The 12216-nt window shown below is 47.9% G+C and overlaps 1 protein-coding gene and 1 non-coding gene across 2 annotated transcripts; both read left to right on the top strand.

The window, feature by feature from the left end:
* The first annotated feature begins 842 nt into the window (after positions 1-842).
* On the top strand, positions 843-10964 carry RPL29 (ribosomal protein L29). Its single transcript, XM_085624218.1, has 4 exons — positions 843-990; positions 9385-9429; positions 9508-9572; positions 10768-10964. The coding sequence occupies exons 2-4, from the start codon at positions 9393-9395 to the stop codon at positions 10867-10869; spliced, it is 204 nt and encodes a 67-aa protein (XP_085480344.1). The 5' UTR covers positions 843-990; positions 9385-9392; the 3' UTR covers positions 10870-10964.
* LOC146797246 (small nucleolar RNA SNORA71) lies at positions 10074-10204 on the top strand. Its single transcript, XR_014969364.1, has one exon. It is a non-coding gene; the product is annotated as a small nucleolar RNA SNORA71 (small nucleolar RNA).
* Positions 10965-12216: the final 1252 nt, after the last annotated feature.

The following is a 12216-nucleotide window of genomic DNA, read 5'->3' as shown; positions in this document are numbered from 1 at the left end:
TATTGCTGGAACCTCCCACTTTCAAGAAGGAAAGATCGATGGCCCAATCCTTTTCAGGCAACGCGGTGAGAATCTGGAACTCACATCTGCCTCAGCTCCAGACCACCACCTCTTCCCAGGCCTTCACAACTGACCTCAAAGTTCTCCTCCTTCAAAGACACTTCCAAATTTAATTCACGCCCTCTATTTTCTGAAGGCCGTCCTTCCACTTTAGGAAATTCTTTTCTATATGCCTATAGAAGTGCCTTCCCAGTGTGTTCTTATGTTTTGAGTGTCTGCCATTTAGTGCACTATTATACCTTCGACTTGTACTTTTTACTCTTTTGTAACATGCACACGGAACCTTTCCTTTTGTAACGTATCATTTGCTACCTCTTGTATTTTGTTTGCTTTTGATACATGCACAATTGCCACTATTGCCTCATGTAATGTAACGTTTGTTTTAGTGATTTGAGTGTCTGCCATTTATTGCAGTTTTTTACCTTTTCATGTACTTTGTATGCTTTTGTAACCTGCACACATCCCACTTGTTCCTTTTGTAACGTATCGTTTGCTACCTCTTGTAATCTGTTTGCTCTTAATACTTTCACAAGTGTCACTACTGCCTCATGTAAAGTAACGTTTGCTTTTTCACAAGTGTAACTACTGCCTCGTGTAAAGTAACGTTTGCTTTTGTAACTTGCTCCTCATGTATCATCACTGTTCCTATTGTGAAGCGCTCTGGCACCTTCGGGTAAAGTCCGCGCTATATAAAAACGCATTAAATAAATAAATAAAAATAAGAGTGCACCAAGACTCCAACTCCCAGGCGCCCCTGCGGGCGTCTGCGTCGCAGCAGCACGTTCTCAAGGGGGATCGAGCGTACATTCACCCAGAGCGAGACTCGCTTCCTCTTCCGGTCGCGGTCCTGCCGTCTTTACCCAGAGTGCTGCGCGCTCCCTTTTCTCTTCCGGTTCCTTAGCTGTGTTGGCGCATAGACCAAGAGTCCCGGTGAGTGATGTCCGGATCCGTTGTAATCCTACGCCGCGGGGGCCGGTGGGGCTGTGACCCCGACGCCGCTGCCCCGGGACGGGGATTGGGGGTTTATGTACATGAGCCGGGGGGGGGGTGGTGACGGGCTACAGACCTCAGTCGCTGCCCCTCGGCTGAAGCTCAAGGAGCCCCGCAGGGAGCGAGGAAACGACCCATGTGTGCGCGTATGGCCCGGCGCAGGGAGTCCTGAAAGGAGCTCTGGCCGGGGGCGGCAGCCGGTGCCGGGGTAGGCCAGAGGCATAACAAAATGTTAGCCCCCCCCCCCTGCAAGGTACAAGAAGGGGCCCCCTCCAGACTCAATCGCAGTGGCGGCTGGTGGATTTAGAAAGTGGTGAGGGTGTAAACAACATTTTTGATTTAGAGTAAGCAACACAGCTAAGAAAAGGAGATGCGTTGCTAGGCCATATATAGTGTGCGCATTACAGCAGACTTCCCTTTAGGGTCACTAATCGCATTGACGTCCGATGGGGAGGGTGAACGTTGAGGGCAACGTTGCCCAGCGGGTGTAGCTGCTGTTCATGCAACACTAGGAAGCAGTTTTGAATCTCAGAAAATCTACTTGTGTCAAAAACGTAGCATGGCCTGTGTCTTAGGTGAAGCACATATTGTCCTTTGTCAAGGTTTGTTCTGTTCAACTGCTTTTGCTTAGGTCTTTAATCTGTCAAATGGGCCCTGAAAGGGGTGTGATACATTGGTGTACTGAAAAGTTAGTGACAAGATGGTCTATGGTGTGTGGGCTACTGGTATGCTGAAGTGAGTGACCTGGTGGTGTAAGGTGAGATGTATTAAGTGATGCTGTTCACTATGTCTCTGCAGTGTAGATTCACGTGCCCAAGTGCGAAGGCAGGTGGTGTTCTAGATGTGGAGTTTGTATGATATGCCGTGACCTGGGTTAATTGCCATGGAATATTGTGGTACAGTAAGAAGAGAAGGCAAAGTAGGGACCAGGGATGAAGTAGCGAGTGGGAATTATTTGGAGACTGAGTCCTGCTCCTCTCATGTGCAGGGTAGTGATGTGTGTGTACAGAGGGGTCTGCTCCTTTAATGTCCAGGGTAGTGATGTGCAGTGGTGTCTGCTCCTGAAAGGTCCAGGGTAGTGCTGTGTGTGTACAGATGGGTCTGGTTCTCCTGTCCAGGTTAGTGGCGTGTGTACACATAGGGCTCTGCTTCTCTCATGTCCAGGGTAAAGGGGTGTGTGTGTACAGATGGGTCTGGTTCTCATGTCCAGGTTAGTGGCGTGTGTACACAGAGGGCTCTGCTTCTCTCATGTCCAGGATAGAGGTGTGTGTGTACAGATGGCTCTGCTCCTCTCATGTCCAGGGTAGAGGTGTGTGCTTACAGAGGGCTCTGCTCCTCTCTTGTCCAGGGTAGAGGTGTGTGCTTACAGAGGGCTGTGCTCCTCTCATGTCCAGGGTAGAGATGTGTGTACAGATGGCTGTGCTCCCCTAATGTCCAGGGTAGAGGGGGGCTGTGTGTGTACAGATGGCTGTGCTCCTCTCATGTCTAGGGTAGAGGTGTGTGTGTGTGTGTGTGTGTACAGATGGCTGTGCTCCTCTCATGTCTAGGGTAGAGGTGTGTGTGTGTACAGATGGCTGTGCTCCTCTCATGTCTAGGGTAGAGGTGTGTGTGTGTACAGATGGCTGTGCTCCTCTCATGTCTAGGGTAGAGGTGTGTGTGTGTACAGATGGCTGTGCTCCTCTCATGTCTAGGGTAGAGGTGTGTGTGTGTGTACAGATGGCTGTGCTCCTCATGTCTAGGGTAGCGGTGTGTGTGTACAGATGGCTGTGCTCCTCTCATGTCTAGGGTAGAGGTGTGTGTGTACAGATGGCTGTGCTCCTCTCATGTCTAGGGTAGAGGTGTGTGTGTGTGTACAGATGGCTGTGCTCCTCATGTCTAGGGTAGAGGTGTGTGTGTACAGATGGCTGTACTCCTCTCATGTCTAGGGTAGAGGTGTGTGTGTGTGTACAGATGGCTGTGCTCCTCTCATGTCTAGGGTAGAGGTGTGTGTGTGTGTACAGATGGCTGTGCTCCTCTCATGTCTAGGGTAGAGGTGTGTGTGTGTGTACAGATGGCTGTGCTCCTCTCATGTCTAGGGTAGAGGTGTGTGTGTGTACAGATGGCTGTGCTCCTCTCATGTCTAGGGTAGAGGTGTGTGTGTGTACAGATGGCTGTGCTCCTCTCATGTCTAGGGTAGAGGTGTGTGTCCAGATGGCTGTGCTCCTCTCATGTCTAGGGTAGAGGTGTGTGTGTGTGTACAGATGGCTGTGCTCCTCTCATGTCTAGGGTAGAGGTGTGTGTGTGTACAGATGGCTGTGCTCCTCTCATGTCTAGGGTAGAGGTGTGTGTGTGTGTACAGATGGCTGTGCTCCTCTCATGTCTAGGGTAGAGGTGTGTGTGTGTACAGATGGCTGTGCTCCTCTCATGTCTAGGGTAGAGGTGTGTGTGTGTGTGTGTGTGCAGATGGCTGTGCTCCTCTCATGTCTAGGGTAGAGGTGTGTGTGTGTGTGTACAGATGGCTGTGCTCCTCTCATGTCTAGGGTAGAGGTGTGTGTGTGTGTGTACAGATGGCTGTGCTCCTCTCATGTCTAGGGTAGAGGTGTGTGTGTGTGTGTGTACAGATGGCTGTGCTCCTCTCATGTCTAGGGTAGAGGTGTGTGTGTGTGTGTACAGATGGCTGTGCTCATGTCTAGGGTAGAGGTGTGTGTGTACAGATGGCTGTGCTCCTCTCATGTCTAGGGTAGAGGTGTGTGTGTGTGTGTGTACAGATGGCTGTGCTCCTCTCATGTCTAGGGTAGAGGTGTGTGTGTGTACAGATGGCTGTGCTCCTCTCATGTCTAGGGTAGAGGTGTGTGTGTGTACAGATGGCTGTGCTCCTCTCATGTCTAGGGTAGAGGTGTGTGTGTGTGTACAGATGGCTGTGCTCCTCTCATGTCTAGGGTAGAGGTGTGTGTGTGTGTGTACAGATGGCTGTGCTCCTCTCATGTCTAGGGTAGAGGTGTGTGTGTGTGTGTGTACAGATGGCTGTGCTCCTCATGTCTAGGGTAGAGGTGTGTGTGTGTACAGATGGCTGTGCTCCTCATGTCTAGGGTAGAGGTGTGTGTGTGTACAGATGGCTGTGCTCCTCATGTCTAGGGTAGAGGTGTGTGTGTGTACAGATGGCTGTGCTCCTCTCATGTCTAGGGTAGAGGTGTGTGTGTGTGTGTGTACAGATGGCTGTGCTCCTCTCATGTCTAGGGTAGAGGTGTGTGTGTATGTACAGATGGCTGTGCTCCTCTCATGTCTAGGGTAGAGGTGTGTGTGTGTACAGATGGCTGTGCTCCTCTCATGTCTAGGGTAGAGGTGTGTGTGTGTACAGATGGCTGTGCTCCTCTCATGTCTAGGGTAGGTGTGTGTGTGTGTACAGATGGCTGTGCTCCTCTCATGTCTAGGGTAGGTGTGTGTGTGTGTGTGTGTACAGATGGCTGTGCTCCTCTCATGTCTAGGGTAGGTGTGTGTGTGTACAGATGGCTGTGCTCCTCTCATGTCTAGGGTAGAGGTGTGTGTGTGTACAGATGGCTGTGCTCCTCTCATGTCTAGGGTAGAGGTGTGTGTGTGTGTGTACAGATGGCTGTGCTCCTCTCATGTCTAGGGTAGAGGTGTGTGCGTGTGTGTACAGATGGCTGTGCTCCTCTCATGTCTAGTGTAGAGGTGTGTGCGTGTGTACACAGAGGGCTCTGCTCCTCTCATGTCTAGTGTAGAGGTGTGTGCGTGTGTACACAGAGGGCTCTGCTCCTCTCATGTCCAGGGTAGTGGTGTGTGTATTATCATTATTATTAGTGGTGTGTGTATTATCATTATTATTAGTGGTGTGTGTATTATTATTATTATTATTATTATTATTTAGAAGGCGCACAAATCATCCCCAAGGGGATCTCTCAGCGCCTGGGCGGCAGGCTACTACAGTGACATGTCTCAGTTGAATAGCCAGGTTTTTAAAAGTTTCTTAAAACTGGTAAGCGAGGGGCAGGAGCGCAGTTCTAGAGGTAATGCATTCCAATGTTTCGGAGCCATATAGGAAAAGGCACGGCCCCCTGACTTTGCTTTTTTGATTTTGGGCACTAGGAGAAGCTTTTGGCTGCTAGACCTTAAGAGTCGCGATGGAATGTACCATTCCAGCTTTTCCAAGAGGTATTTAGGTCCCTGTCCATGGAGTGCCTTAAATACTAGGCACAGAAGTTTGAAGAGTGCCCTCTTTCTGATGGGCAGCCAATGTAGCTCTCTTAGTAGTGGCATGGATGCCGTCCGTGGAGGTTTGTTTAAGGCTAAACGGGCGGCCATGTTTTGCACTACTTGCAGCCTGGAAAGTAGGTCTTCCCTAGCCCCCACCAGGAGAGCATTCCCATAGTCCAGTCTGCTTACTAGAAGTGCCTGGATCAGGGCCCTTCTGGAGGAAATGGGAATCCATGGGAAGACCTTCCTTAACATGCGCATCAGTCCAAAACATTTATCCGAGAGGGTTTTAGTCTGTTCTTCCATGGATAGATTGTTATCCATTAAGATACCTAGGTTTTTTACACTGTTTTTGATGAGGGGGCTGATCCTAGTTCCTCTGGCCACCACTCATCTGTCCAAATCTCTGCTGCTTTGCCAAACAATAAGTTCTCCGATTTGTTGGAATTGAGCTGTAGATAGTTGTTTTTCATCCATGCGGAGATTTTCGTCATGCAGCTCTTAAATCGGTCTCTGGTCACCCTGGGGTCCTTCTCTATGGGAATTATTACCTGGGTGTCATCTGCATAGGAGATGGTTTGGAACCCACAAGATTTTATAATGGTGGCCAGGGACGAGACCTAGATATTGAATAGGGTGGGGCTTAAGATTGAGCCCTGAGGAACCCCCTTTTCTACCTCAGAGGTCTGTGAGACGTAGGCGTCCAATTGAACGCATTGCGATCTGTCCGATAGGTAACTCTGCAGCCACTCTAAAGCCCTTCACATGACGTACAGAGGGCTCTGCTCCTCTCATGTCCAGGGTAGTGGTGTGTGTGTGTGCGCACGTTCGTACAGAGGGCTCTGCTCCTCTCATGTCCAGGGTAGTGGTGTGTGTGTGTGTACAGATGGCTGTGCTCCTCATGTCTAGGGTAGAGGTGTGTGTACAGATGGCGGTGCTCCTCATGTCTAGGGTAGAGGTGTGTGTGTACAGATGGCTGTGCTCCTCATGTCTAGGGTTGAGGTGTGTGTGTACAGAGCTGTGCTCCTCATGTCTAGGGTAGAGGTGTGTGTGCAGAGGGCTGTGCCCCTCATGTCTAGGGTAGAGGTGTGTGGGTACAGAGAGCTGGTCTCCTCTCATGTCTAGGGTAGACGGGTGTGTGTGTACAGATGGCTGTGCTCTCATCTAGGGTAGAGGTGTGTGTGCGCGCGTACAGAGGGCTCTGCTCCTCTCATGTCTAGGGTAGAGGTGCGTGTGTACAGAGGGCTGTGCTCATGTTTAGGGTAGAGGTGTGTGTGCGCGTACAGAGGGCTCTGCTCCTCTCATGTCTAGGGTAGAGGTGTGTGTGTGTGTGCGCGTGCGTACAGAGGGCTCTCCTCCTCTCATGTCTAGGGTAGAGGTGTGTGCGTACAGAGGGCTCTGCGCCTCTCATGTCCAGGGTAGAGGTGTGTGTGTGTGTGTGTGTGTGTACAGAGTGCTCTGCTCCTCATGTCCAGGGTAGAGGTGTGTGTGTCTGCGTGCGTACAGAGGGCTCTGCTCCTTTTGTCCAGGGTAGAGGTGTGTGCGTACAGAGGGCTCTGCGCCTCTCATGTCCAGGGTAGAGATGTGTGCGCGCGCGCGTACAGAGGGCTCTGCTCCTCATGTCCAGGGTAGAGATGTGTGTGTGCGTACAGAGGGCTCTGCTCCTCATGTCCAGGGTAGACGTGTGTGTGGCCGTACAGAGGGCTCTGCTCATGTCCAGGGTAGTGGTGTGCGTGTGGGTGCGTCCAGATGGCTCTGCTCTCCTCATGTCCTGGGCAGTGATGTGTGTGTGTGTGTGGCACAGTGAGTCAGCTCCTTAATTGTCTGCTCCTGCTTGTATTAACGGAGAGCAGTATGTAGACCTGCGATTACAGGATGTTGGGGGAGAGGCAGATCAGTGGTGCTTATGGGGGGGGGGGGGGGGGGGGGGCTGTGCCGTGCCTTAAAGAGAAGTCTTCAGATTCTTGAATTGAAGGAGTGTGGTGCTAGCGTGGGGTGCTCTTCGACTAGGTGGGAATCCCTGGTTTATTTCTTCTGAGATGTCCTAGTGTCTGGTGTTCTGTTCACCAGGGGTGGACACTTTCTTGGCCAAGTAGGTCGAGACATTATTTCTCATGGCCTATAGTGCTTGATGAAGATGCTGACCTGGAGAGGAGTGCAAAATAAGGTGCTTCGCTGTAGTTCAAGTTCTTCAGTCCTTTAATAACACATTAAACAGTCTGTGGATGCCCTGCGGGGATCAAGGTGGTACCTGGGAACATCGTTGAGCAGAGAATTCCCTCCATGCTGGTGGGTGAGGACAACTACTTGTATTTGGGTGTATGTCGGGGAGCCTTGGATCTGGGGATTTTGCCCTTCATTGAGATGAACTTCAGTCTGCAGTTATCCAGTTCCTCAAGGTTGTGCGCTTTTGATAGCGGTTGCTTGGGATAAGTGTCGCTAATAGTGCTTCTTTGCTGCCCTACTTGACCTCTAGGGTTCTGGAGCTTGCTTCCTGTATAACTTCAATACAGCATTAGCAGCAGAGTGTCTGCAGATTTAGGCACTATGAGTTAGCTATATTAGTATATTCATTTTTTCAACCTCAAAGACTGGCCATGTCAGATTTCAAACCTATTATGCGCAGAACTCACTCTGTGCCATCAGTGACTACCTAACTCATGGGCCGTTCTGTCAGCATAGTATCCAGAGTATGAATCGGTTCTGCTCCAGCAGTGTAGTGGCAAAAGTCCTAGAAAACCTGGAATGTTTTAAGTTAGGAGTTGTCTTGTTTTGTACTAACACAACAAGTAGAGTCTGCGGGTCTAAACCAATCTCTCAAAAGAAAAGAAGCGACATGTCAGCACGTTCAAACATGAAAGAAGTCCTCATAAAGAGGGCCAAGTCCCATCACCCACCGAAGTGGCATGCTTCATCATCTGGGACCTCCCATAACTACACCTGGTGCAGTTATAGAGCTACAACTCCTTCGATTACTCTAACAAGGAGGAGCTCAGGGATGTTTTGATTCCTGTAGTTGGGAGGACGAATTATCTCAGAATGAGAGACTGTCATAAGTGTGGTGAATCTAGATGCAGTGTGTGGAATAGAAAAGTGGTTTAAAATTGATTATCATTGGAAAATAAATTTTATTCTGTATCCAATGACACCAAGCTAAAAACAGCAGAAATTATGAGGGGAACACGTCCACAAACGTTATAGGGCCGCGCCCTCGTGGGTCAACATGTTTCAGCCAACCTGTGTCTACCCAATGACTGTGGCTTTCGTCAGGACCAAAAGGTAACACTACTGCAAAAATGTGAGTAAGTGATGAGTGAGATAAAAGGGAACAATACAACCTACCAAAGTACCTACTTATCTGTGGATATGTGGCACCGTAGTGATGTAACTTAATCACCTGGAGGCAAAACAGAATAATAATACATGAATGTGCTGAACATATCTACTACGTTTTCTTTGACATAATACAAATGTCTCGTACATAAACATTTGTCATGCGTACAGACTGCATTGTCTTCTTACCCGCAAAAAGTCAGGGATGCACCTACACTCCTGGTTACAACTCAGGGCGTGAGGCAACGCTCTAGAAGACAAGAAAAAAGGGGGAGAAAGAACTAGCTAATGCCATAGACAACAGAGGATGGTATATTCAACTGTGTGAGCAAAAAGCTGTGTGACCATAAAAGCAAAAAACCAATAAACATAATTCGTTGGGGCCTGATGTCACTTTGTGTTTAGGAAGTGATTCACTTACATAGAAATTAAGAGGGGTGAAGAATTGATAGCTATGTACATATCCTAAGAATTAAAAATATGGACTAGTTTTCTGCATTCTACAGCTGTTTTTTCCAGTCTTAAATGAATTTTCCTCTTTGTTTTCTGTGGCTTCTTATGTATCTGGTTTAGTTCGGGTGGTGTGGCATGAACACTGTTTTGAGTTTAGCTCCGGGTTGTCTGGCATGTTACTGTAAGTTCCCTACCAGAGGATAACTGTGACAGGAAAGGTGAGCTGGCGACTTGTGGTAAAGGACAGAAAAGAACTACCTGCTCTTGTGTGCAAACTGCATGGTCTGAATGATTGGTTATTGTGAATTATACATTGTAATTATTTGTTTTATGATTTCTTGAAATATCTCTCTACAGGTGCAATCATGGCCAAGTCCAAGAACCATACAACTCACAACCAATGTAAGCCGCTCCCATTTATACTTTGAAACTGTGCATTTTAGGCTGTACTTTCTCTCATGTATCCTTTTCTTTTGACAGCCCGCAAATGGCACAGAAATGGTATTAAGAAGCCAAGATCTCAGCGATATGAATCTCTCAAAGGAGTAAGTATTTGTTTGGCCGGTATTTTGGTCTGCCCTGTTTAACCATTGGCTCTCTTCCACCATCCTTTCAGCAATTGGTTTGAGACTTGTCAATCAAATCTTGGCTCAAAATAAAAAATATATGGCCGTCACATATTTTAGTGGCTACTGTTTAGTTTCTTTTGGATTAAGGAAAATCATTCACCAATGTTGCTTGCATGGTTGCCATCTTGTAATGCAGTCTTTAAAGCTAAAAAATAGCAGTAGAAGGCGGCCTCTGCGCAAGCAAACATGGTGGCCTTCTAGGTAAAAAAATATTTGCAAAGCCAGTAGGCTTCACATGAGCAGTCTATTGGCTTTGCCAATAATTGTATCTTTTACTGTGGTGACCCCGCTTGGCTCATTTCCCAGATCTGATCAAAGTTGTAATTGCAGAGGTTGTCATGAACTTGAAATTCCAAATGCTTCAAATTGGTGGGCACAGTCCATTCTTCTAAATCATGTTTCTTTGTTGTGGTCATTTCCTGCATTCGAAAGTGATTGCAGCATATATGGTTGCTGGATCATTGATACTGCAGGGAGAGCAAACCCAAAATCTTTCCCGTGTTTGTTGAAATAGTTGTATTTCCATCAAACCTCGTAATTTTTGGACATTTTATATTTGTGGTCTGGTATTGTTCTCTGAATTTGTTTAATGTATTTGCTTCAGTGGAACATTTATGTGAGGGTCCATTGTGAATCCTCGTGTTTTGATGCTTGCCTGCACGTCCCTTGTATGTTGGTCTTTTCTGCCTCAAAACCCGGCCGCAGAACAGACCAATAGTGACCGGAGGAAGCCCAGGCTGGCTGGTGCCTGTGTTTAATGTTTCGGGTGTTTTAAAGCACACTGGCTCATCTGCAAACATTTTTGCGCTCTAAGCGCTTTCTCCCAAAGGTACATTGTACTCTTTCTTCCTCGTGGCTGCTGTACTTGGAACCAAGCCACTTTCACACACACAAATGATCGTGAGTTTCAGGGGGTTAATGTTGAAACTGCTCTGGCTCCCTGGTGGCATCTGAGTGTCTGCTCTGCTGTAGCAGCAGATTTTCCTACCCAGTTTTTCGTATTTTACTTTGTGATGCGCCTTTATTCTTACCCAACAGGACGCTGTGCTGTAACTATCCTGGCACTTATCTCAGCCTGATTATCCTGAACATCTAACTTCTGTTTTCCCAGGTGGATCCCAAATTTATGCGGAACATGCGTTTTGCCAAGAAGCACAACAAGAAGGGATTCAAGAAAATGCAAGCAAATGCCGCCTTGCAGTCCAAAAAATAGACCTACGAAAGAATGGACTGATGTTCTGTTACAGCACCAAGAGAGTAAACTCTGTACCGAACATTCTGTAAAATAAAATTTGTTCTGCGGGAGAAGGCCTATGGTCATCTTGATTCTGAAACTGATGGAGATGTCACTGTCGACTATGCCTCTAATGAAACTGCCCCTATCCTGGGACCTTGGTCTTGACCAGGGGGCTACCTTGGGGGCAGTGGCTGATCTAATATGTGAGGGTGGTCAAAATGGCTTTGCCCATCAGCTTTTTTATTTAATTTGGAATTTCCTGGAGTGCCCCTCACCACTGGAGCCTGGACCAGTTTGCAGGCGACAACAACCGTAGGAAATGACACATTTGAAACAAATGTGTTGCGATTGATAATGTTTAGCATTTTTCTTCACCACCCGCATGGCTTGGCGAGGGGCATGACCTGGGCATAGTTGGGGCAACAATCCAGAAAAAGGCTATTGTGCAGTGTCCCTGTGGCCGGCTGCTGCTGGAAGGGAAGAGAGCCCCATGAAGTCTGTCTTGGAAGGTTGCTGTGGGGATGAAGGTGTTGAGGATGCTGGTGAGTTCCATGCTGATTGGGTTGGCTCCGGGGTGAGAAAGATGGTAGGGCAGGGGAGTCGGTGGGCGCGATGTAGTGAATGGACAACAGGATGTTTGTGGTGGTCCAAGTGGTGAATGGAGACCAGGTGGTTATCTTTCGGCTCTTGTTCACTGGTAGATTGCGGAGGTCGAGGGTAGTCTGTTATGGGTTGAAGTTGTTTATTTGAGGAGATTTATATAGGAAAAGCATGACCCAAAGGTGTCCGAGCGCTTTACAGAGTAAGCCCAATCGGGTAACACTAGGAACACGGATTAAATAAAAATACATAGTAATGGTAAGAGTAAACAATATACAGTGGGATTTGTAAGCAAAATAGCAATTAACTCCGGTTACATAATCACAAATAAATACTAAGTAACAAAAAATAAAGTGATGTAAACAAATCTACAGTAGAACGCAAAGTTCTGAGGTAGGAGAGTTTTAGGTTGGTGAGTAGAGGCATAGTTTTCCCTGAGGCAGTGATGCACAGGTTATGTGGGAAATTGTTACCACTGGCCTAGTCCTAATGAGAGAGTAATTTGTTGAATAGAATTTTTTTACTTCTATCCGTAAGAGGGATGTGGGTGGGTTGCATCTGATAAGTAGGGAACTCTTGCTTCTGGAGCATCTGTTTTCTTCCGATATGGTCAGTTTCTGGGACAGGTGGTATTGTTCCGTCTACGTTGTGGATCATGCAGGTAACTTTGAAACGCATCCTGGCCTTGAAGGGAAGCTAATTCAGTGCACGAAGTTCAGGGGT

Source organism: Triturus cristatus, chromosome 9 (genome assembly GCF_964204655.1).
Source record: "Triturus cristatus chromosome 9, aTriCri1.1, whole genome shotgun sequence".
NCBI classification, from domain to species: domain Eukaryota; kingdom Metazoa; phylum Chordata; class Amphibia; order Caudata; family Salamandridae; genus Triturus; species Triturus cristatus.
This window is presented reverse-complemented; position numbering and strand designations above follow the sequence as displayed.